Source organism: Canis lupus, chromosome 15 (genome assembly GCF_011100685.1).
Source record: "Canis lupus familiaris isolate Mischka breed German Shepherd chromosome 15, alternate assembly UU_Cfam_GSD_1.0, whole genome shotgun sequence".
Lineage (NCBI taxonomy): Eukaryota > Metazoa > Chordata > Mammalia > Carnivora > Canidae > Canis > Canis lupus.
Genome location: NC_049236.1, coordinates 49,998,761 through 50,024,228, shown reverse-complemented (window position 1 = coordinate 50,024,228; position 25,468 = coordinate 49,998,761). Strand labels below are relative to the sequence as shown.

At 43.6% G+C, this 25,468-nt stretch overlaps 1 protein-coding gene across 1 annotated transcript in view; it reads left to right on the top strand.

Annotated features, from left to right (window-relative positions):
- Positions 1-25,468, top strand: part of GATB (glutamyl-tRNA amidotransferase subunit B) — a 90,456-nt gene that overhangs the window by 28,455 nt on the left and 36,533 nt on the right. Inside the window, 9 exon segments of the mRNA XM_038559026.1 lie at positions 5,818-5,931; positions 8,301-8,499; positions 8,916-9,019; positions 9,021-9,039; positions 17,646-17,759; positions 20,166-20,250; positions 20,935-20,979; positions 23,138-23,231; positions 23,233-23,328. Of these exon segments, the coding sequence (XP_038414954.1) occupies positions 5,818-5,931; positions 8,301-8,499; positions 8,916-9,019; positions 9,021-9,039; positions 17,646-17,759; positions 20,166-20,250; positions 20,935-20,979; positions 23,138-23,231; positions 23,233-23,328 (870 nt within the window).

The following is a 25,468-nucleotide window of genomic DNA, read 5'->3' as shown; positions in this document are numbered from 1 at the left end:
GACTTTAGTAAAAGAATTTGTTGATAATTAGTAGAATTCTAGAACATTCTAGGGAATATTGTATTGACTTCAGTAGGTTCTGTAATCTTCATTCTGTTGATTTGCTTAGCAAATCCTTTCCTAATGGTTAATGTAGACTTAGAGTTCATTCCAACCCAAGTTGTCACAAATGTTCCTTAGAAACTTGGCTAGCATTTCATAATTTTTGGCTCCCAGTATATGAAAAAGGAGTCCACAGAATTTTCAATTTTATGTTGATTGGACGGACTTGAGAGTGGCATCTTTTTATTAATTAGCTATTGTCAAAAGAAAAAGTCACAGAAGTGAATATAAAAACCCATGTATTTTCTGTGCAGTAGGGTCTGCATGTCCCTATATCACACCTTATCATTCCTTTGCTCCACTGAGTATCACAGAGGTGATTTTGTTCCTGATGCCCCAGGCCAGGGGGAAAGACTAGAGGTGGGAGGAAAGAAGCCATAAAGAATTTCTCTCTTCCCTTCCTGGCAACCCGTCTGGTAGTGGCTGGGTATTGTCCCTGATTCCAGCTCCCAGGAGAAAGGTTCACCACGTTTCCAGGGTCCTCTGGGTGCCCCCATGCCCTGGCTCCGGTAACGTTGCTTCTTCCCACCCCACCCCTCCAACAAAGGGTAGGAGTGGCATCCTGCTGTTGAAAATCTTGTAAATGCCTCACATGTCCTCTGTGACATCTCTACTCTTCTGTCATCTGTATAATAAAGTCTTTGTATCAAATTCATTCTGTTTTACATACTAAGAAGAGTTTCTTTTTCCAGACATACACATTTTATAGAACAATTCTGCTTTTATTTCATAGCTTACAGTCTTTTGGATGTTGATAAAGGGAATGTTAAGTTATTCATTACCTCAGTTAATGTTTAATCAGCTTGGTATTGGATTTAGGAAGTGGGGCAAAGGGGAATAAGATAAAATGACTTGACTGTCCTCAGGGAGCTCACTCTGCTTGAGGAGACAGTGCTTTACCAGAGTGCATGGGAGCTGGAGAAGAGGGAATACCTAGACCACAGTAGTGGTGGACATCCATTCCTTGCCAGGGGCTAAGGTCTTGCTCAAGCAGATGAGAAAAAAAGGTCATTACCAGCAGAAGCAGCAGTTTGTACAAAAGCATGTCAAATGCAAGTTGGCATGAGGGTCTGTGGAGTTAGGGACAGTGGAAGAAGAGGAAACCAGAAAGGTAGTCAGGGGCTAAATCATGAAGGACATAGAAGACTCCACCAAACACTTGGACTTTATCCTTTTAGTGATGAAAAGTAGTAGAGAAGGGTTTTAAGCATGGACAGATGCATGGACAGACCCTTTAGAAAGGTGGCTCTTGAATGGGTGTGTGAAGGAGATCTTAGAGGACTGGAATGGAGGGAGAGAAACCTGGTTGGTTGCTAGGTGCAGAAGGGGATGCTGTTTGAATAGAGGCCTGAATTAAACCAGAGGATTGAGAGGAAGGGGAGAAAGTCAATATATACTAAGGAAGCAGAATGTGTGCAGCTTGATGATTTTTTTTGGAGGAGGGGAGTGTGTGTTAGAAGTTGTCATTAAATGATGGTCCGTTGTACTCAGAGATTAGGAGATGTTTGCTTGGTCAGGCTAAATAAGTCTTAAAACTAGAAGACAATTTCTCAAATCAGAGCACAGTGTGTCCTTGGAGGTCTGATGCACATTTCTCCTACCTCTACTTTTATCTTGTAATTAAATAGAAGAACCTTTTCGCTTATTTTATAAATCATTTTATGAGTAGCACTATACATCTAAGGATTTCAGAAGTCTGTCAATAAAACATCCCCTGCTAATGGAGAAAACCTATAGGTCCACTCAGTATCAAATGTTTCACATGCCAGAGACTGTGTATTATTTAACAAGTTGAGGAGAACACAGTGCTTGCTCTCCAGGAGCTGAACATCTGAGACCGAGATAGACACTGTGAAGGAGATGTTAGAAACAATATCTGCCTTACATTATCCACAGTGGAATTTGGTCTGAGTTGCTACTCTAGAGTTATGGCCAGATGTTAGCAGTTTTGATAGCTTCAGTAAAATGCTTTATTCTTTGAAGATTTAAGGCGGAGTGTAGTAATTGAGAGCCTGAGTTCTGGGCGCCTGACTTCCTGGGTCTGCCACTTATTATATGGGTCACCTTGGGCAAATTCCTTAATCTCTATGATTCCCTTCATTATTTGTAAGATGAGGATTGTAGTAGTGTCTGCCTTAGGATTACTGAGAGGGTTAAATGGCAGATGTATGTGTTGTGCGTAGCATACTTGCTGTGCAATAAATACTCACTGCTGATCATTTCCTGAAGGCAAAGTGAAGCCTCCTCTAAGACTCTGTTGAGAAAGATGTGCTCTGTGAGTTCCAGGGATCTATTGCTTTCCTTCTGCCTGAAAGCTGTTGTGGCTAACCCTGAGATCCTTTGTAGTCACTTTATGTTAATTGCAAAGAAAATTCTGGAACATGCTTTCTTTGGGCCAGATTAATAAGTCTTTTAATTTTCAAGTTACCTCTTTGATCACATCATAAATGATTGGTTTTTGATTTAGGAAACGTTCAGAAACAAGTCTGAAGGCTAGCAGGTGGCAAGTAACACCTTAGAGGAGATTGAGACATCACTGCCTCTCTGAAACCTTGCCTTGATATCCGTCACCTCCATCTTCATTTGAGTTCAACACACATTAATTGAGCACTGCTACTTTTCAGTTCTGTATTGGGCTTCAGGGGTGCAAGGGTGAACAGATAATTCCCATCCTCCTGAAAATTAGTCTATTGGAAATATATGTAAATAAATTCAGTCCAGTGTTAATACTAGCACAAATGGAAGGGTGTAGAAGATCAGAGGGGTACACAGGAAGAATAGTAAGGAAAGTTTCACAGGTTTGGTGACATCTCAGTAGATTTTGAATGGAATGAGAAGGGGGAGAATCCCCAGGTCAGCATGGTTTGTATAGGAGATGGACCATATGTTGGGGAAGTGGTGGTGATGCGAGATGAAATTGGAGATAGAAGTGGGAACTGGATCTTGAAAAGTTTGGCCTTTGTCATGTGGGCATTGGGAGCCATTGAGTGATTTTAAGCAACAGAATGCTGTAAGACTTGCATTTTTAGCAAGATCTTCCTAGTATAGAAGGTGAATTTGAGAAAGATGTCGGAGACGATGGAGGGTTTGTGTCTCCACTGCAGATTCATGAAGGCCAGCAACAGAGTCCTATTTACCTAGGACTGTGTCCCTAACATCTAGTACTTTATAGTACTTTATAGACACTTAAAAAGTTTTTCAGAATAAAGATAGACCAAGTTGAATTTTCCAATTCTGCATCCCATCCTCAGAACATGCTGACCTGGACCTCCATCTGTCATGAGCAGCTTGACTAAGATCATAATAAATTATTTTTTCTTGGCATTCTTTTAACTGGCACTCTCTATTTACCAGCCCCTCTGTGCAACGATAGCATGGTGATGATTGATGCTTATAATTCTGACCCTGAGGTACTTCAAGTCTTCTAAATCATCAAAAAAAAGATTAAAGTATATTCAATATCGCTGTAATGTTTATGTGTTTTCCTAGTTCTTATTCTTCGGAAATTGATGGTTTCTTAAGTGCCTATGTCCTCTTGTGCACACAGGCACAGGGGGAGTCTGTGATCGCTCCCAACCCCTCACTCCCTTGCAGGGCCAGGCGCAGGGAGTTTGTTAGCGACGCATGTGCAGAAATAAGCAACACACACCTGGGTTCTCTTCACGCCTAGAAGGAGGAAGCAGGTTGGCCCCTGGAGGGGCAGACCAGACAGGGACAAGAGAGCAAACAGTGGCTGGAAAAACAGTGGGAGTGCTAAAGCCAGAGCTGGTACAGATGAGCGAGACCGGCAGTTTACAGCAAGTGCACGCTGTGACTGAGCTCAGGAGGGGCAGGGCTCCAGGCTGGGACCCCAGCTCCGCGTTGTTGTGTGCCGTGACCCGAATCGCCAGGCTGGGAGCTGACAGGATTCTCTGCCGGCTACGTTTGTCTTGTGGTAACAACTGCCCAGGAAAACACCAAACGTGAGCAAGTGAAAACGTCAATAATGAGAGCATCCTGTCCACCCCCTCCCCTACCCACCCACACACACACATCTCTTCGTGAGAACCATTGTTCCTGCAGAGCTGACAATATTGCTTGGCCCAGAATGAAGAAGTCCAAGTAGAAGCTGTGAGATGGCTCCATCTTATAACCGGGTTTCTAAAGAGAAGGCCTGTGATGATGCTACCAGGAGGTAGATTTGCTGTTTGGGGTGTCTTCTGGGGGTTGTATGCTGCAGAAAGGAGAGATACCTCTTTGCCTCTTACATTTTGTTGTACAGATTTGTTTTCAAAATCGTGTTTGATCAACAAGCCATTCCTGTGTTGGGGTGCCACACTCATTCCAGCCTGGAGAGCGGGTCCCTAACCACAGGGATTCTGTTTGTCACTCACTAGGCAAGGGTATGTTTGGACTTTGGAGCTAACTTTACTATTTGCCAGCTCTGTGATTTGGGCCAGTTTCTTGGTATCTCTGGGTCTTAGTTTTTTCTTTTCCTGAAATACAGAAATAATACAAATTCCTTCCCTACAGTGTTGGTGTGAGGCTAAAAATAAAATGGTGGCTTTGGAAAGCCCTATGTAAAAAAAAAAAAAAAAAAAAAACAGAAAAAAGAGTATACCAAATATACTAAAGAACGTCATGGATATTCTAATAAAGAATAGAAGTGTGTTTCGTTAGCAAGTACAGCATCCTCAGAAATTTCCCCGAAGCAGAGGGGGGAAATGAGCTGGTTATTAATTTCTTACTATGGAGTAGATGTTCTGGCCGTTACTTTATGCGCTCCGCAAGGTAGATATTAAATCCGTGCTTCTCAGATGAGCAAACAGAGGCTTCCACTCGCGCAGCTATACGTACCGTAGCAGAACCTGTCTGACCCCAGAACGCAATCTTTCTCCTTATCTCTAGTGTTCAGCCATCTTCTAGACCTCCACGTCCCAGCCCACAAAGTTCCTAAAAGTTGTTCACCTCCTTTTGGGTGGGGAAGCTGGCCAGCCATTTCCTGGTCATTCACTCCTGCAAGTGGGGGAGGGTGGGATCCAGAAGGAACCTCAGCTCCGGCAGCCCCGAGGGACCAGGCCTGTCCCTCTCGAGTTCGCCAGGCCTGTCCCTCTCGAGTTCGCCAGGCCTGTCCCTCTCGAGTTCACCAGGCCTGGACTGAAAGCGAGGGGGCAGGCGGGCCACACTTCCCAGCCGGTGAGGAAATGGCTATGGCCCTTTCTCCAGAAACATTTTTTTCCAGAGTTTCTGGGAGTTCCTCCTTTCTCCGCGGAAGCGTTTCCACCCTCGCTGAGGCGGCCTGGTGAGCTGCCCGCCCGCCTGCCTCTCGCACCCTCCTCTCAGGAACCAGGACCTCTTCTGGATTCCGACCAGCTCCTTGTTCCGCTCGCACAGGGAAGGAGGTTAAGTGTATTCCACGTAGTAACCACTCTGCTGAGCTTTTCCAGGTCCCTCCCTGTTAACTTTGATGCCAGGGCCTGGGAGGAAGGCATCACGATGCGGCAGTTCGCGGAGTGCCCTGTAGGACCCACCTGTTGCGCGCATCCTCTTTTTCCCGTAAAGTTTTCCCGCTTCCAGACGGACAGAGCGTGCCTGTGAACCAGAGCTGCCCACACAGAGAACCAGAGATAATGCCTGTTGGAGGGCCAAACTGAAGATTCAGGGAGGATGTCAGTGTGTGGGAGAAGCATTTGTTCAGCCTGGATCTGAGAGGAGCTGTGTGTCGTGCTTCCATAGGTTCTCAACAGGAGGTGCGTAGAAGCGGCGGTGATGACAGGCCTGGCACTGAAGTGCCACATAAACAAGAAGTCTTTGTTTGACAGGAAGCACTACTTCTATGCAGACCTCCCTGTAAGTATGCTTTGTGGCCTGCCCTCTGTAAGTTCTCAGAGCTGGGGAGGGGGGCGCCGTTGGTGCGGGGGAGGGGGCTGTGCCTCTCATGTTTCCAGTCGGAGCTCTGTCCCTGCCAGCGGGGGGCTCTGCCTGGCCCTGATGAAGGCAGGTGCCCCCCGATGTTTACTAGATTGGATGCAGTTGTCCTGATTGCTGACTCCTTGCTTAGCCTCATGCTTCTGCTGGCTCCCTCATAATTGAACAGGGAGTAGAAGCCAGTGTTCTCAGGCTCAGTCCAGCCGTGGTGTTTGGTGCTAATTGCCTGCGAGGTCACATCTAACTCTGTGGCTGATGCAACAGTGAATGCAGACTGTAGCTCTGGAGACAGAGTGATAGCTTCCCTCTTTGAAGTCGAAGTTACCAATAATAGGACTGTCCCCTCCAGGGACATTTCTGTCATCTCACAAGGAGCGAGTAAGTGGACAATAGTAAGCAGAAACATGAACCAGAAGCCTCGACTAACAACAGTAATTGGCTGTGCAGTAGGTCCAATATTAACCTGCTTTTTCCTTAAAATTATAAAGTTTCTTCTTTGGGAGAGGCAAGTGGGAACTAGAGCCAGTTTTTCTTGATGTTGAGCTGAACCAAAACTGTCACGTCCAGTGGGTTTCCCAAAATAATATTTCATTTGATCTGAGCCTCTGAGAGTAAGTGTGCCCTTTCTTCAGATCTAGAAAAAGGATAGTGATGATACTGCTTCACGTCACCCTCCTTGAACTGAAGATGAGGATGAGCTGATCTTTAGTGGGTGAGGGTGGAAGTAGAATTAAATAAAAAATGCAGCCGCAACGTTATGTCTCCAATTGCTTGCTACCATTTTTCCCCTCTGGCTGCCAGCCTTTAGCAAATTCTGTTCCTTAGTAGGATGAAGGGAATGAAGCAGCGTTTTCCCCCGTCTTTTGAGAATGATAATCAGTTTGGTAAAGGTAGGAGACTTAGCATTATGCGATGAATATGAGATGTTTTAATTACCTATGGCTTTCTGTTCTCTCTGGCCCAGGTGGCTCAGATAACCAGAGTTAGTGTTGCCAGATATTATGTGGAACACACTTACACTAAGAAAGTATTTCTTGTTTATCTGCAGAAACAGTTTATTCAAATGTGAGTGTAACTGAGCATCCTGTGTTTCATTCAGCAGCCTGGTTCAGAGTTTAATTTTTACAGATTGAGACTTGCTGTTTCAGCACAGAGAATGAGTTGGCCTAACCGGGGTGGTTCTCAAAGTGTGGTCCCCATGCCACTAGGATCGCATCTCCTGGGAGCTTGTTAGAAATGTAAATCTCAGGCGCTGTCCCCAGATCTACAGAATCAGAGACTCTTTGGGTGGGCCACACAGTCTGCTTTGACCAGCCTGCCAGATGATTCTGATGCAAGGGAAGCTGGAAGAATGCTGGCCTGGTGGCTGAGAGCACAGACTCTGGAGCCAGACCATCCGTGTTCAAATCCTGACATGGATACTTACTAACCCTGTGGCTGTGGACAAGGCACTTAACCCCCTCCGTGCCCGCATGCCCCTCTCAGGGTTGTCATGAAGAGGATTAAATGGTGTAAAGAACTCCAGAAGCACTGCGGCTGCTTTGGCTGCCCCTCTGTGTCATCCAGTTCTCCAAATAGACCTCCCATCTCTTTACGGGGTATTGATGCCTATGGGCATTCAAAAGTCACTCGTCTTCTACTTAGAAGGAGGTGAGGGAGTCCTAGCAGCATCCATCGGTATCTTAGTACTGTGTGTTTTCTGTTGGCTGCGAATGAGCATCAGAGCATTTTCTAGTAAGAGAAACGGGGGAAGTTGTTGGGTCAGGGAGAGCAGCTGGCATGACTGGTTAGCTTCAGGAGCAGGAACAAAACAAGCTTCAGTGCACTAGCAACTGCTGTCTGCCAGTGCGGAGAGTAGATGGCAGAGTGCTTAGCCAGCGCTTCCTAATAAGGAGGGTCTGTCAAGAGCCCAGTAATCAGATGCAGGGTTTAGGCTAATGAGCTAAGTGGAAACAATAAATTCTTCTCTTAGAGGCCTCTGACAATGGGATTATTGTTATTCCCCAAAATGGTACTTGGGTAGGGAAGATGGGATTTGTGTTGTTTATTGCATCATTACTGGGGGTGGGGGAGGTTCAGGGAAGGTAAGGGAGAGGGTGGGAAAAGCCAGAAGAGGCCAGGCTAAATTATGGCGCCGTGCATAAACTAATTTTCCTCTGCTTTTTCCCTTTCTCTTTTGTTGTGTTGTATTTTTAAGTAAGTCTATAGTTTCGTGACATAAAAAGAAATAATGAACTGGATTTCAGCTTATATTTATGGCCTAGTGACTGTGTACCGCATGTTGTTTGCAGGCAGGCTACCAAATTACCCAACAGAGACTCCCAATTGCTGTGAATGGGAGCTTGGAGTACAGTGTCTGTGTGGGGAAGAAGCGGAGTCAGGTGATCACGAGGACCGCGAGGATCAAGCAGATCCAGCTGGAGCAAGACAGTGGCAAAAGCCTCCACGATGAGCTGCGGTCTCAGACACTCATTGATTTGAACAGGGCAGGTAGGCTCAGAGATTTTCTCTTCCTGTCCCTCTGGCCACCTCACTTCCCCTCTAGAGTTTTCCCAAACCAGTTGAGGAAACAGGCCCAAGAGTATGACAGATCTCGATCAAATATCAGCGTTGGTATTGGCACAGCTGACTGGACTGTGATCACCCTTGGGTTTGCTAATGACCTACCCCCAAAGTGTGAACATTGTAGCCACCTAGTCACAGACTCAGTAGCTGATATCTCAAGCAGATGTTGAAAGAACCAAAGTTAACAATGAAAACGTGATGGGGAGGAGAAACCATTCAAAGGCTGGAGCCCATGTTGAGAGCCCATCAGTGACTCAGGATTTTCCTGAGGCTTCAGCCTAATGTATCTGCCAGTCATATTGGAGACCTGCCATCAGGTAACTCTGCCTTGTCTTTGGTAGGAGTTGGCCTTCTGGAAGTGGTGCTGGAGCCTGACATGTCCTGCGGAGAAGAGGCAGCAACAGCCGTCAGGGAGCTGCAGCTGATACTTCAAGCCCTGGGGACCTAGCCAGGCAAATATGGCAGGTAGAAGCCACAGAGGCTGTGTCCCCCCTCTTTTACCTTCTCTCTTTCCACCTCCCATATCTCTTCTCGCTGGAGGTTTGTTCTCTGTATCAGCTACACTGGGGTTGTTTATGGTGTTTTGTCAGCCTTCAGACCTCTGGGGTTTTTGTTTTCTCCTTAGAGTTTTCCTTGGATTCTTTAATGAACCTCTGGTCAAAACTAAACACACTAACAACAGCGCAGAGGCACTGAGCCCAGGAATATGAGATTAGGAGTTGTTAAAAGAAATTCGGCTGAGTAAATTTGAAGATCAGACTGGCTTTATTTAAAGATTCATGAATCAGGCAGCCTCCCATCTAGCAAGTAGAAAGGCGCTCCAAGATGCTGTACAAAATGGTAGGCTTTAATAGAGAGAAGGGGTGAAAAGGGACGTTTTCTAGCAGAGAGTGAATTGTTTCAGGCAGGGTCTCATTTCTTTATGAGGAAGATGAGGGTCTCTTATGCAGATTACCCTCACTAGTGTTGATTGGGAACTTCCAGGTCAGCTGGATAAAGGTGAAGGCTCCCAGGAGAGGCTGAAACTTGGTTTGCAGTAGTCAGGGCAGGTGACTTTGCTTTGGGCCTGTTGTTTGTTTTTCTGTCTTTTTCTTTTCTTTTCTTTCTTTCTTTTTTATTTTTTTTAACACTCTAAGGCCTAGATATTTTCTTCTGATTTCTTATATCCAAATGGTGTTTTGCACCAAGTGAGGATCAGTAAAATAATGTGTTTGAATGGTTTCATCTATCTCAGAAGACACTATATTTATCCAGAATAGCTCTGAATTTGTGAGTTTCTGTGTAGGTAGCATTTAGTTGCTACTTGGTGCTTTTTCTTCGAGTCTCTCTTATTTTGTGAATTTTCATCCAGCTATAGCTGAAGTCAAATTATATCAAGTCTAAGGCAAGATTATGATTTCACAAAACTTTAACTTTGAGATAATATCTTCAGTTCATTAGAAATGTAGTAGAAAATCAAACAAAAGAAACACTTGTGCCATTGAGGCTAAGCAAACTATACATTTTAGGTGTTTGCAAATTGGATATAAAATTATAAGCGTTGGTCAAACTCAGTTTCTTAAGGGCTCACTCTTATGGCCCCTTCCTAGCGCTCCTTTGTCTACTCTTAAGTCCCTGAAAGCTAGCCTCTCCCTTGATTGCCCCCTATTTTCTGTTCCCAGGGCTTTTAAAAAAAACTCTTGGCACTCCAGAGCATTCCTTGAGCTGAGAAAGGCAGGAATGAAGAAAAGATACAGATTCCGCATATTGCAGTTGTTAATTCGTACCTCTGTACATTGGTGTACTAGAATATTCCAGAGAAATACAACCAATAGAATGTGTGTATATGTGCATGTATATGTTAAAATTATATGTATGTATCTAGATAAAGAGATTTATTCTAAGGAGTTGGCTGATGTGATAATGAAGGCTGAGAAGTCCCATGATCTGTAGTGAGAAGGCTGCAAGAAAGCAAACTCCAGCCCAATTTTGAAGGCCTGAGAACCAGTAGAGCCAGTGGTGCAAGTTCTAGTTTGAAATGAATCCAAAGGCAGAAGAAGACTAGTATCCTGGCTGGAAGACAAGCAGGCAGGTAGAGAGAGCAAATTCCCTCCCACTCTACCTTTGTTCTGGTCAGGCCTTCAACAGATTGAATGAGGCCCACCCACAATGGCAAAGGCAGTCTGCTTTACTCAGTCTACCAATTCAGATGTTGCTCTCCTCCAGAAATACCCTTAAGACACACCCAGAAGACTGTTTAACCAAATATCTGGGCACCTTATCACCCTGTCAAGTTGACCCATTAAAATTAACCATTGTAAAGCAGTCATCATAGATGCCAGTAAATACCGTTGAAGATGATGATTCATCTCCCTGTTGGTTTATAATAATAATTGCCAACCTTTTTATGTCATACAATACATCTGTGTGTTACAGAAGGACTTCTGAAATTGTAATGCCACATTTGTTGCATAGGACACATTACAAGCAGCAAATTGTAACATCGAAGTCCTGGTACAAGTTGAATTTGGAGACAGAACTTGCCTATTTGCTATGTTCTTTAAACAAAAGACTGGGATAACACAACCACATGGGTATGAGTGGCATAAAAGCTGCCTACAGGTTTACTATATAGAAGTGAGGCTGTGTTGTGGAGTAAGAGAACTCTCCAGTTCACATTAATGGCTCATGCTGCTTTTTTTACACACATAATGAATAACATAAGTGAAGTATGGGCTGGTTGGATGGTTATCCGCTTATGCACTGAGTGTTGATTCTCTATTGCTTTAAAAAAGTTTTTATTATTCCATTCTTCCTCAAAATGTCTGTGATTCCTCGCAAACCTATGGAATAATAAACAGGCCACCTGTTAGCTGAGAAATAGTCCCATCTGGGTCCTTGCCAAGAGATAAACCATAATGGCAAGAACTCATCAGTCAGTGACAGCTGAGAGGATTCATTAAATCTCATTTGTTGTGACACTTTTTGTTGCTTTTAAATACAAATCCAGCAGCTTTGCCTCTAGCGCAGCAACAGAGTGGCTGCGGTTGTTCTAAAGTACTGTAGGGAGGGAAAGTCTGCCTGGAGTCTGCAGGGGTCCAGCTTTTTGTGCTGTTACCATCCCCAACCCCTTTGCTCATCCTTGTGTCCCACCACCATAGGACCGCCGTGTTGGCATGGGAGACCGCATCCTGAGAACTGAGGACTACCCTAGAAGGGACAGTGGACCCCCAGAGTGCTCTTGGAATAAAGTTTAAATTGCTCTGGCCTGTGATTGAGTGAGTTCCTGATAGTTTTGCTAATGAGCATGGATCAACTCAGCCTGGGTTCCAGAAGTCATTTCCTGCTCAGCGGACATTTGCCACTCTTGAGATTCTCAAAGCCGGCTGTTGAGTTGAATGTGTACTGGAGTAGATATTCTCAGTGTTTCAGTGATGATGTCTGTCACTTGGAATACTTAGCATGTGCTCATCAGTTCACTAGGCATTTTTTTAAAGACTTATTTATTTGCTAAGACTCATTTATTTGAGAGAGAGAGAGAGGTAGAGGAGGGGCAGAGGGAGAAGGAGACAAGCAGAATTCCCACACTGCAGGGAGCCCAATGCTGGGCTCCATCCCAGGACCCTGAGATTGTGACCTGAGCCAAAATTAAGAGTCAGATGCTTAACTGACTGAGCCACCTAGGCACCCCTCACTCTCACTAAGCATTTTTTTTTTAAATATTTATCATCTTGTTTAAACCTTACAGTATTCCTGGGAGGTAGGTGGTATTACGCCTGTTGTACAGGTGAAGAAGCTGAGGTTTAGAGAGATTGGCTTGTTTGCCCAAGACCCACCAGAAGTGACTGAGCTAGGATTTGAGCTCAGGTGTGTCTGAGTCCGGGAGCCCTTTCTGTAAGCCCTACATCATATTGCTTCTTAGTGGCAGCCACCACAGTGTCCCAACTGCCATAGATGACAATTTAGAGAAGCAAGATGGCAGAGCATGGGTGCTGAGGCTGCTGCAGTCCCAGACCTGGGTTGGGACCCTATCCTACCCTCTTCTAGCCAAAGAACCTAGGCAAGAGATTCTGATTTCTCTAAGCTTCACTTTCCACATTTATAAAATGAGTCCCCAGATATATGGAAGAGGAAAGGAAGAAAATGAAGAGGAAAGGAAATCAGATAGAGTTGGGACAGCTGGTTGTGGTGTCACTGTGTACTGAGATGGGGAAGACTGGGCGAGGAATGGCTTTGTGTGGGAAAATCTGAAATTCCATTTTGTATGTGTTAAGTTTGAAATGCCTGAAGGATGTCTAAGTGGCTTTGTCTAAAGCTATATCGTATAAAAAAAAAAAAAAAAAAAAAAAGCTATATCGTAGGGAATGAACGTGATAAAGTACTAAAACTTATCACAGGCCCTGACAAAAAGCCAGTGCTCAGTAAGCGTTTGCTGCTTTTATTAGCAATAATAAATAGTATTACTTTTACAGAATCTCCACTCATTTTGGATAAATAAGCTTTGTGAAATACATTCAGTAAAATTTGGGGTGTGTGTGTGTGTGTGTGTGTCAGTGTCAGAACTTGTTTAAGTCCTGGAGAGCTTCCAGTGATCAGAATGAGATAGCTTAACAGACCTCTCTAAATCCTCAGGCCCCTGCTGTTTACAGAAACAGTTTTCTGTCCTGATGTTATATTTCTGATGTGTGAATGTGTTTTAGAAAAAAAATATGTAGCTGTACCATATCACTGTGCTCAGTGGTATAGTTTTCTAGTTTTGCTGTTACAAATCTCTGCTTCTGGAGGGTAGAAATTGAGTTTGATAGCATTCTCATGATGTGTGAATGAAGGCCCTCCCTCAGTGTTGCAGAATGCATTGAAGTAAACCTGACTGGTAAGTCTTTTGTGCACTTGAAGCAATTTAGCTTAATTTGTTTAAAAGGTATTTTGTCTTCACTGGGTAGAATATCTTTTGTTAATGTTTGGTACTATATTTGAATCCAGGCTAGTGGACTCTCTTTCAACACTGCAGGATACTAAATGATTCCTCTCAATTATGTAGTATGTATGGCCTTCTCTGGGAGAGACCGAAATTCATGCTTTTATTCCTTTCCAAGTTAAAATTCTAAATTGTGAATGATGGTTTCATTTTTAAAAGCAAGTGAGGCCCAATTCAGGGTTCCCTGAGTTCAAAAAAAGTTGTTTCCCAAGAATTGAGATTTGGTTGAGCAGAGCTCAGCATACGTTGGGAGTTTTCCTTTGAGCTGAATGGGCCTTTCAGATGATTCCAGCTGTAGATTAATCCTATTCAGACAGAACTTTAAAACTGATCAGGCTCTTTTGGTGAGATGGTAACCAATCTGCCTACTCTTTGCTTAGGAAAATACCAGAGTTTTGACTTGTTCAACAAGGTATTAATTTATTGAACACTCAGTGCCAGATCCAACTCTAGACTCTGAATATAGCAGTGGAAAAGACATTATTGTTCCTGCTACGTAGAATTTATATCTATGAGGGAGATAAATACATTAATAAAGTGGTATGTGCTTTAAGGAAATAAGCAGGATGCCATGATAAAGAATAACGTTGGAAAGTGAGGGCCTGGCAGAGGAAGTGACATTTATTTGAGACCTAAAGGATGACTCAAGGCCCTAGCCAGCATAGGACTAAGGGGTGAGCACTCTCGGGAAAAGCTAAAGCAAAGTCTCTGAGATGAGGAAAAGCTTAGAATATTCTGAGGTAACATAGGTAACACACGGCCACTGTAGGGAAAGGATAACAGGCAGGGGTGTGTGGCATCAAGTAAGACTGAAAAAAAAGTAGACAAGGGATAGGTTTCCAGTAATAGTGAGAAGTTTGGATTTCATCCCAAGTGTACTGTGAAGTCATTGAAGGGCTTTCAAGCAAGGGATTGACATAGTCTAATGTTTTAGAAAACCACTCTGGCTGCTCTGTGGAAAGTGCATTTTAGTTGAGTAAGGGTGGTAGAAACAAAGAGACTAGTTAGAAGTTTTTGCCATGGTCCAGATGAAAGATGATGTTGTTTTGAACACAGTGGTGTTGGTAAGGATGGAGAGATTAAGATGAGTAGATTCGAGGTAGATTTTAGAAGTAACAGGATTTTTTAACAGGCTGGTATAGAAATTAAGGGGCAGGAAGAAATGAAGGATGTCTTCAAAGAAGCTTGAGGAACTAGGTAGCACTATGGACTGGCAGCTAGGAAGATGAAGACAGGAATGGCTGCGTGGAGAGGAAATCAGGATTTAGTTCTGGAAAGTGAAGTGTCTGTGAGACCTCCAAGTGGAGGTGTCAAGTAGATGGTGGAGGTAAGTATGAGACTCTAAGTAGAGGTCTGAGCAGAAGAGAGAAATTCAGGAGTCATCAGCACATTGATGGCATTTAAAACCACTTGCCCCTACAGAGGGAGTGCAAGAAGAGGGTCCTGAAGTGGATGGGAAGGCAAACACCAGCAAACGAGATGGAAGTAGAGTGTCCATGGAGGTAGGAGGGGAGACCAAGAATATATAAGATCACAGCAGCTGAGAAAAGAAGATAGTTGAAGATCAGTTGGTATGTTTCATGCTGCTTGGCTGTCCAAGGAGGTGAAGACAGATCAGGTCCTGTGTCTGTTGCATTTGGCAGCCGGGAGGGAGGCCACTGGTGACTTTGAGGAGGCATTTTCAGAGAGGCGAGGATGGAAACCAAGAGAGGTTAGGAGCAAATGGGAGGTGAGATAGTAGAAACAAGCTGTGCCACGAGCAAGCAAAAACGTGTTTGAGAGGATTTGCTGGAAAGGAAGGCGGGCAGACCATAGCTTAGTAACTGATGGAGGAAGAGTGGGGCTCAAGGGACCAGGGTTTGAGGTTTTCGTTTTTTTCACGAGAGGTACTTTTGCATGTGTCTCTACTGGAAGTACTGTGGAGAAAGTGAGGTTAATGATGGATGTGGAAGAGAGGAGGTAGCTGAAAGAATGATGTTCTGGGGCAGGAAGATGGGTGAGGTTGGAAACCTGGGTGTACCCCTCCAGACCCTTCCATTCTGGTCTTAAAGGTAAGATTAATTCAAAATAGACTGTAGTCGTGTGCTAAATTCTGTGGTATTGACTGTGTCTCTTCTCATAGTTCAGAGGAGCCACCAGTGGAGAGAGGCTTATTGATGAGAGCTTCTTGGAGGGAAGGTCGTAACACTACAGTAGGACCCTGAAGGATGAGCAGAGGCTGAAGAAGAGACAGTAACACTCATGAAGAGGAGGTGCTGGAGCCAGCAGACTGGGCAGGGACTCGTATAGAGAAATCAGAGCCTTCCCTTGATTGCAGGAAGGTTCTCTCATGGAATGAGTAGTGGGAAATTGTGGGTCATGTCAACCAAATCCGGGTGAGAGCTCTTCAATACCAGGCGGAGGAGATTAGATGGTCCAGTTGGAGCCGGCCCTGCCCTTGAGCAAAAAAAGAGAAAGATGAAAACCACATTGGAGCCGGACGAAAGTCACAGCAATATTCTGGCCAGATGGACAAGGAGGGTTTGCTTTAGTAGAAGTCAGGGTGCAGTTCTGTAACTTGGTCTGAAGTTCTGAGTCCTCTGGAAAGGGCGGCAGCCGTGGATGTAGAGAGGCGGTGACAAATAGGAGGGGCATTAGAAGAGAAGAACTGACAGGGTCCAGTTGTCTGTTTGGATATAGAGGGGAAAGAAAACAGGGCAGATGACTTCCGGTTTCTCAGACTAAGAATCTAATGATGTCAGGAATAGTTGGGACTTCTTGAAATTCAGGGAAGCATAAATTGTCAAAAACGTTGAGGAGTCTGTGCTAGAAACATAGAGTAACTTCTGAGCTGGAAGCACCTTTGCCCTGACAGTCAGCATGGGTGGCGTTGGGGCCGCACAGTGGGGGAGCTCATCCTTTGTTCTGAGGGAACAAGTGGAGACAGTAGGACAGACAGTGGCGGCCGGCAGTCTCAAGCTTGGAGGAGGTCGAGCCCCACAGCTAAGTGTTTGGATAGGGAGCAACAGATACCAGAACCATGGACTTTCTTGGCATGGAATTTCCTGTTTCATTATTTTAATATGATTTTGCTGCGGAATCTTTGGGAAAATGAATTTATTCAGCCTGTCAGAACTCTTAGGTTTGGCAGGTTCTTTTTAAATGTAAAAACTCAAAAAAAACTTAAAAAAACTTAAAAAAAAATAAATAAATGTAAAAACTCACCTAGGAAAATAAAAGTCCAACATTTTGTCTTCTCCTTCTGCTCCGTTTGGAAATTGTAAATGAAATTGGAGCATAGAGAATTTAAACTTTACTTTGTGGGGTGTAAAATGTGATTGTTTTTTATCTTCATCTCCTTAGTTGTCTTTTAGGATTTTGCTTCTCTCTCCTCTCAAGAGCCTCTTAGTCCTCTCCACAAACCACCTGTCTCCTTAGGGGTTATTGTTCCTAATCTGAAGGGGCTTTCTGGGTCAGAGAAGATCCTCCCAGAATGGGGGTGGCCCCCTCTGAGTTCTTCCACAGACTCACCCCTTCATAACAGCACTGTCTGCAGCAGCAGATCCTTACAGCAATCAGGAAGGATTCAGAGTCCTGCTTATAGAAGGAAGAGATTAATATAGTACCCAGAGGAAAGAGGAAGAGACAAACCCAGGTTTCCAGCCTTGCCCTTGAGTTGCAAATTCTCAAGGACTCTCATGGATCTCCTGGGATCACTATTGGAAATCCACTCTCCATTGGAGAGCTATGTAGGGTTATCCGATGATCATTTCTGATGCCTTCCCGCCCAGCTCAGCTCTGACACTCTGAATAAAAACTCAGGATAAAACTGCAGAGTAATTCTCCATTTTAACAGTGTTGTTTTTCTAATTTGGCACAAAAGAAATTAGATTTCTCCAGTTGGTATATCCAGAGTTTCTCCTCTCTCTTGCATGTGTGCAGGTGCACACACATGTGCACACACATATATTCACATCTCAGATCCCGTAGGACTATAATTCTCTTAAGTGGACTGAAGTACCAGCCATGTGCTTCGGGACCACATTCCACAGCAAGTGAAAGTAGATATTGCTTGCCTAGAGACCATGTTGCCTCAAAGAATTTCTAAAGAGTTGTATTTTTTCTCTTCTTCCAGAGGGCCAGTTGAGAGTGGATGCTAATATATCTGTGCATCATCCTGGAGAGCCTTTGGGTGTTCGAACTGAAGTGAAGAATCTGAACAGCGCCAGGTTCTTGGCCAGAGCAATAGGTGAATGTCAGCTGTTAACTTTTAATATCCTTCTTTGTAGCAGTTACCTATTGCTTTGTAATAAGCCACCCCATACCTCAGTGGCTTGGGGTGGCTTGTTAACCATTTTAGCTTTTGCAGTTCTACTGATTAGATCCTGCCTCCACTCATTCATGTCCTTTGGAAGCTGGTAGCTTAACTGGAAACAAAAGGTCTAAGATGATGACCTAACTCACAAGTTGAGGCCTTGGTGCTAGAGGTCAGCTAGGTTTCTCTCCACGTTGTCCTTCATTTGCTTGCCTACCCTGGGCAAGCAAGGGGCCAAGGGGCATTCCAGGGGGAAGAAGGCAGAGGCCTCAAGGCTTCTCGAGTCCAGAGCTCTAGAACTCTCCTAGTGTCTCTCCCAACACGTTCTATTCAAAGTGAATTGGATTTAGAGCAAATTCAGGGTGAGGAGAAATAGGCTCCATCTCTTAAAGGGAGGATCTACAAAATGCTGTAGCTCTATTTTTCCATTTACCACATTCTTTCTGACCAGTGTGAACTTTATCAAATCATGTTTATTTATTATAGATTGGCCATAGTTTGACTTAATTGGTTAGAATGTTTTTCTGCTTTTTACTGTTTTTACTAATAGATTCTTTGTGCTATATCATCAAGTTTGAGTCTTCTTTTTTTTTTTAAGATTTTATTTATTTACTCATGAGAGGCAGAGAGAGAAGCAGGACTCAAGTCTGATGCCAGACTTGATCCCAGGACCCTGGGATCACGACCTGAGCCAAAGTCAGACACTCAACCACTGAGCCATCTAGACACCCCTTGAGTTTGGGTCTTATTGGAGTACATGCTGGGGGTGCTTAGGTGTTGACAAATATAATAATTAAAATAGAACAGTTGAGCAAGATAAACATCCACGCAGTCCCATAGAGATTGCTGACTATGAAGACATCTCAGAAAACTAAAAATATTCTTTAAAACCAAAAGTGTCTGGAGAGGAAGAGAGAATATAGGGATGGGATAGAGTTTCAAGTGTACCATTTAAGAACACAAGACAACTGAATGAATGCATTGCTGTGTGTTTAGTAGAGTGCTGGGTCTATTGAGAAAAGTATTGGAAACAATGCAGAAAAGATTCTCTGGTCTTACATAAAACCTTATCCCGAACCTGCAATGATCAGCCTCAAGTGAAGATGCTTTGAGTCTACAAATTTTCAGGAAAAGGGCACTAACATGGTCACGAGGATAACTTACATAAGGGAAAGGGGTGTAAGGGAAGGTCTCCACCTATAAATGGACCAAAGACGATGGACTCTTCTGTCTGTAAAAGGAGATATGGTCCATGCTTATGAAGCCATGAAAGATTTGGGTCAAGGATACCCTTACAGCCCAGTTTTGTGAAGTGGAAGCTTGGAACAAATGGAAGAAAGTTCCACTTCACCCTGTGGTTAGTAAGTATTCTGGAATTCATTATTCCAATAGCTGGTGATGATAACCTTAAAAAAAAAAAAAAGGCAGCAAGATTTTAAGTAGATTTATTCTTAATGATTTATGAAGGAGGACCCCCCTCCCCAAGACAGAATTCTTCCTGTGTCCTGACTCAGACAGGAAGAACCACAGATTTACTATGATGGGCTTAATTCTCCAAGCCCATGATTTTTCTATCTTGTTTTTCTCCCTACATCATGCCTAGTAGCCATTATCCGATTTCAATCAAAGAGACAATTGGAGTTGAGGGGTGGGATGGAAGACACATTTTGGTGTTTCTACTTCTTGTAAGCTCAGATAAAAGAGTTTGGATTTGGGTGAGGGAAGGTGGTACATGCTGGGGTGAGGAGTTTTGGGGGGAGGCTAAAGCAGCTCTCAGCAGCTTAACAGTTGTGTCTGTGTTTTGATTACCACAGTGTGCCTTGTTGGGTAATGAGGAAACATGGCATAAAGCAGTGGCTCTTAATCATTTGGGGTCATAGATCCCTACGAAAATTCTGGACTCTGTCTCCAAAAAATGTACAAATGCACACACTCACATTTTGTATATAATTTCAGGAGGTACCAGACCCCTTGAAGTATATCCTTCGTCCCTGGATAGGAAATCTTGATAGGCAGCAACTCTGTATCTGAAGTTAGTTGGCCTAGATATTTTCCTAGCCCTCCTGCTGCTAAGAGCTGTAAACTGGACTGGGTCACTGTGAACCTGAGCTTTCTCAGAAAGTGAGGGAGCAGAGCTTCCTAAAAGGCCCTTTCCGGTACCATTGTCCTATGACAGCAGTGAGAAGAGAAGATAGCACATAAAGGAAGGATTGTTATAAACAACTCTTTTTTTTTTCTTGTTTTTTTTTTTTTTAATTTAAAGATTGAGAAAGATTTCTAATTATTGCTTGATTGGATGAAAGAAATCAAAATATGATCCAAAATTATTGTTTGTCTTAGACTCTGAAATTGAGAGACAAATCAACGAACTTGAGAACGGACGTGAAATTTTGAATGAAACTCGCTCATTTGACTGCAAGCTGGGGTGAGTTTGCATTGACAAGCGTCTTGCACACAGGTGGGTGGGGCTCCAGCCTGGGTTCACTTCACACCTGCCACGTGACCTTGAAGCAAGTACCTCACTCCTCTGCACTAAAGCTTTCCTCACTAGTACAGTGAAGAAAATACTGTACGCCACAGGATATTATACCCTGAAGGGCTGGTAAGAGGTTAAAACCGAACTAGACTTGTGCATAAATACTTCCAGTATAGCTTCCAGTTTACCACGTTGTGGCCAGAATTTTTACTTCCTTAAATTTTATCAGACTTAAGCTCTACCAGTTCAAGCTAGAGGTAAAGAAAGCATAGAGGTGGTTATAGAGTTACCCTTTTATGTTTGTTTTGATAACTTTGACTCTAATATTCTGACTCTGAATTTTGAGGATTTTGTGCTTTTAGCAGAAAACTGAAAGAAGCTCAAAAGACTAGAGTTTGAGCTGGTTAGAAGCCAGAAACATTGAAGCAATTTCTTCTCTTTAAAAAAAAAAATCATTCTGAATATTTCTTTTGCATTAATATTTTTTGATGTAGTCATGTGAATATCTCTCCAAGGTCGAAGAGCTTGAATTTGCCTGTGTCCCTTATTGGTAGGGGAAACTTCCCTTTGCACATATGCTGGGCAATGCTGCATGCTATGTTTGTTTAATGTTTTCCTGTTTAACTATCATAGGTGCACCATCCCGATGAGGGACAAAGAAGGAAAACAAGACTACAGGTGGTTATTCCTCTTGTCAAAATACCATTATGTTTTTGGGTTTGGGGCAAATTTCAAATCCACTTGCAGAGTAACATAATGACCTGGATAGTGTTTAGAAAGCACTTTCTGTTTGTATTGTTGCATGACGGAAAGCCTAGACTTCCTATTTTACATGTATCCTGAGAGAAAGAATGTTTTCTTGGTTTGGTAACTTCAGAGTGCCTTCAGCTGTTGGAAGACATTGTTGACTCACTCCTACATGAGAGTTGTTATAATTGAGCTAAGAAAGGGCCTAGAATATTTATATTCAGTTACAAATTCGGTAACACACTAAACATCCTTGAGAGGAAAGAAAAAAGAGATGCACATGTTAATGCCATTTCCCTTCACACCTCGGGTGATACTATTTAATCAATAAATTAAACAAGTTGGACTTACTATGAGATCTAGAAGTAAAGCAAATAATAAGAATAGGCTTAAAGTAAATTAAGCCTTTTGTTTGTTCCCCATTGAGTTTTGCAGATTGTAAAGAAGGAAGTTATAAGCAACAAAGTTGTTGAGATTAGCCCATGGTTCAGGTTCCTTTGCAAATCGCAGCTCTTGCTGTCACTGAGGAACAAATGTAGCATTGTGATGTAGGAAAGAAGCTTCTAAATCCTTAGTGTGAACCTCCCCTGAAGGGCTCCTCTTGAGTGTCAAAGTCAAGACTCTTTTAATCACTATAATCTTCTAGGTTCAGTTTGTTCTTCCCAAGAACATCTTTGGTCTCCAGTGTTGCCCCCCTACTCCTTTTATGCTGCTTTCTCACTCAGCATGGAATAAACAGGCAGGATTCAGGAACCCTCCCTTTGGTGTTCTCATGCCCTCAGAAGTCAGACTGATTCACAGCACAGATTCGGAATTGAGGTGATGGGTTGTTTGTACATCTCATCTCTCACCTTGGTGCTACCATTTGTTCTGCATTATCCTGCTTTTGCGTAAGCCCTTTGACAAGTAGAAGTGGAAAGGAAATGTTAGATGCTGGAATGGAGCAGAGGGAAAGTCGTTACATGCAGTGGGACAGCAGAGAGTTCCCATGTACTCCTTGGTATATACCAGATGCTGCACCTCCCCCTCACAGCACCCCTAATAACATCTTGCACTGCTGTGTGATTTGCATGTATTACCCAAGAAATGTTGAAAACTCAAACTAAACGCGTGTATCACAAACATGCCACAAAGAGTGTGGTACATTTGTTACAATCGAACTGAAATTGAGATTTTATTATTGACTGAAGTCCATAATTTACATCAGGGCTCACGCTTTATATTGTACATTCTGGAAGTTTTGACCAAATGGATGATGACACGCATCTTCCATTACAGTGTCATAGGCAGTAGTATACCTGTCTTAAAAAGCCCCTGTGCTCCACTTACTCATCCTTCTCTCTTTGACTCTATAGTTTTAAGGCAAAATCTATTTATTCCACTTCTCAAGAAAGAAAGTTTTCATTTTCTTTGACTTTTCATTTATTTTCACAAATACTGCTAAGAATGGTAAGAATTTTTAAATGAGGAAAAGTCATTTTTCTACCTAATAAGTAAATTGTTCTCATTTGGTCCTAATTTTCCCAGCCTATGTCTTTGTGAATATATACTTTATCCACGGTTATAAATCTCAGTGTAGCATCAACCCTGTGTTATACCTTTTTCACTCACCATAGTTTATAAGCACGGAGGGGGCAGGTCTGGTGATCGATCGCCTGACCTGCTGTGTACACTTGTACAGAGACTCATTCCTGAGAAACAGGAAGAATTGATATTCTGGGACATTAGAAAATATTTGGACTTTTTTATATTTTTATTTTTTAGATTTTATTTATTGAGAGAGAGTGCATGAACAAGCATGAGTGTGGGTGGGGGGTGGTAGAAGGAGAGGGACAAGCAAACTCCCTGTTGAGTAGGGAGTCTAACACGGAGCTCAGTCCTAGGACCCTGAGATCATGACCTAAGCCCAAGTCAGACACTTTACCAGCTGAGCCACCCAGGCTGCCTAGAAAATATTTGGAATTTAAATGTGACATCTAGAGACAAAACTTTCATATCAAGGATAGGGTTTTGTTTTGTTTTTTTTTTTTTTGTTTTCCTATTAAACCTAATTCTTCTGAGTCATACCCCATATTCCCTCTCTGCCTAGGTTTATGCCCGAACCCAACCTGCCTCCCTTGCTGCTCTATGACACTGCGTCTTTGCCTCCTGGCGCAGACCCACAGCAAGTGATCAACATTGACAAGGATTCGGGAGCAGCTCCCTGAGCTCCCCAGTGAGACCCGGGAGCAGCTCGTTCAACAGTATGGGATGCTACCAGAACACAGCTTCACCATACTGGTAGGTATTGATCAGAGGCTCAGACAGCCCCAGCTCAGCAGTTTGGGTGCTGCTCCACGTGAGCTCTGAGTAGAGAAGGCAGGTGCTTCAGGTTGTACTATAGATGCTTCGGAGAAGCAGCAGCTGTGATAACCTTTGCTCACTACCCTTTATGGTAAATACTCCTCATGGAGCCAGAACATGAAGCAGAGTCTCATGTCAGTCATTTCTTGTGTGCAGAAGTGAACAGCTGTTCACAGCAGCCATGGAGGCTTCTGGAAGACAGTCCAAATGCTATGGATGAATGTTTTCCCATGTGTCTGCAGGACAAGAGAAAATCAATGTATAGGGCTTCTAGATGTCTAGCAGTATTGAACCATGACAGGGTCTGGCAGGAAGTTCGGTTCTCAAAAGCCAGCCAGCTGTTTCTCCAACTGTAGAAGAAAAACATTTATTCCGCACAAAATGTTGAAAACTCTGACTAAAAGTACCGGTCCTTTGAGGCTTGAGGATGCATCTTAAGGGGCCTGTTAGAGAATCTGACACCACTGAGACCTGCTTAGGGATTTTCCATTCTTTTCAAAGCTGCTCAGGGCTTTGCAGTTCTCTTTGTCATGGCAGCTTTAAAGTGCTGCAGCATCAGTGAGGGTAGGGTTTTGTCACAGTTGTCTTCTGCTTGTCTGTTAGGGAGGAAGTAGAAAGTTTTGCTGCTGCGTGTTTCAGGGACTGGGTGAATGTCGCACTTATCTTCTGGAGCAGCAGAGTCTGTGCACACTCTGGGTTTTTTATTTTAATTGATTAATAATGACTGTATAGAGGGATCCCTGGGTGGCGCAGCGGTTTGGCGCCTGCCTTTGGCCCAGGGCGCGATCCTGGAGACCCGGGATCGAATCCCACGTCGGGCTCCCGGTGCATGGAGCCTGCTTCTCCCTCTGCCTGTGTCTCTGCCTCTCTCTCTCTCTCTCTCTGTGACTATCATAAATAAATAAAAATTAAAAAAAAAAAAAAAAAAAATGACTGTATAGGGATGTGAGAACGTACATACTGATATACTTCAGTGACAGCAGCCCTGCCATTGCTGGTCCATGGTCAGCAAGCAAATATTTGTAGAATGAAAGATTTTCTCTTTATAAATCAGCTAATGGGAAAACTCTCCAGAGAGTGTCCTGTGAAAACTCCTCTTTTCCTACCAGTAATGATGAGGCATGTGCAGATGTGTTTTCATACTGCCTCCTATGGGCTGCCGTCACACCTAGTCATATCTGTCTGATGGTTACATGGCTAGATTTTAATCCTTTCTTAGTATGACTTGGTCAGCACTTGGCAGGCAAGCACTGTGTCACCCTCTAGCTCGCCTGTCCCTCAGCATGGGCTGGCACAGCAGCAGCAGCGCTTAACACCAAATCTTCGACTGTGCGAGTCAGTCATCATTTCGGACAGAACACCTTTTAACCTGAAGCCTCTTACGACTCCAGCATTTTCCCTAGGCTGATTTAACCCAACTGAGTTTTTGTCCTATCTATCTTCCCTACGTCTGATGAATTTCCAGCCCACTGGAAATAAATCCCAAACTGAATTCTCAATGCTAAATTCCAGTCCTGCATTTGAGAACTGCCAGATTACACAGGGGTTGGAGGGCCTGGGACAGAGCCTGCTGGGACTTAGCTTCCAAATTGATGAGTTACCTGCCTTCATTTGGCCTTCCACCAGGTGAACAGAGACAGCAAGTGAAGAAAACCCAGGTTTCTTGGCCATTTCTTTGCTCATGACTGTGATTTCAGAAAAGAATCCACTAAATATGATGTTAAAAGCTCTTCTTTGTATATTAACTTTCTTCGCAAGAGAGGCAAACAGACCTTTGAGCAACTCCTCTCAAGAATATGGCTATTTCTCTCCAAGGCACTGTCTGTAAACATATGCTCCCTTCAGAGAGCATATCTCTAGCACTGTCACACTTGGCCTCCGACAAGCATATGAGTGATGGTGGGGAGCATCTGTGTCCTCAAGGAAAGCCAGTCCTCTGAGGGCAAGGACATTCTCATGCTCGTGTTTGTGTCCCAGGCACCCTCACGTGTCCTTCACAGGAGGCCTTGCATAAATGTTTGCCGAGGGTGCCCCATGAGTGGGTCATGGTTTAAGGTCCTGTTGAGGGGAACCTGTC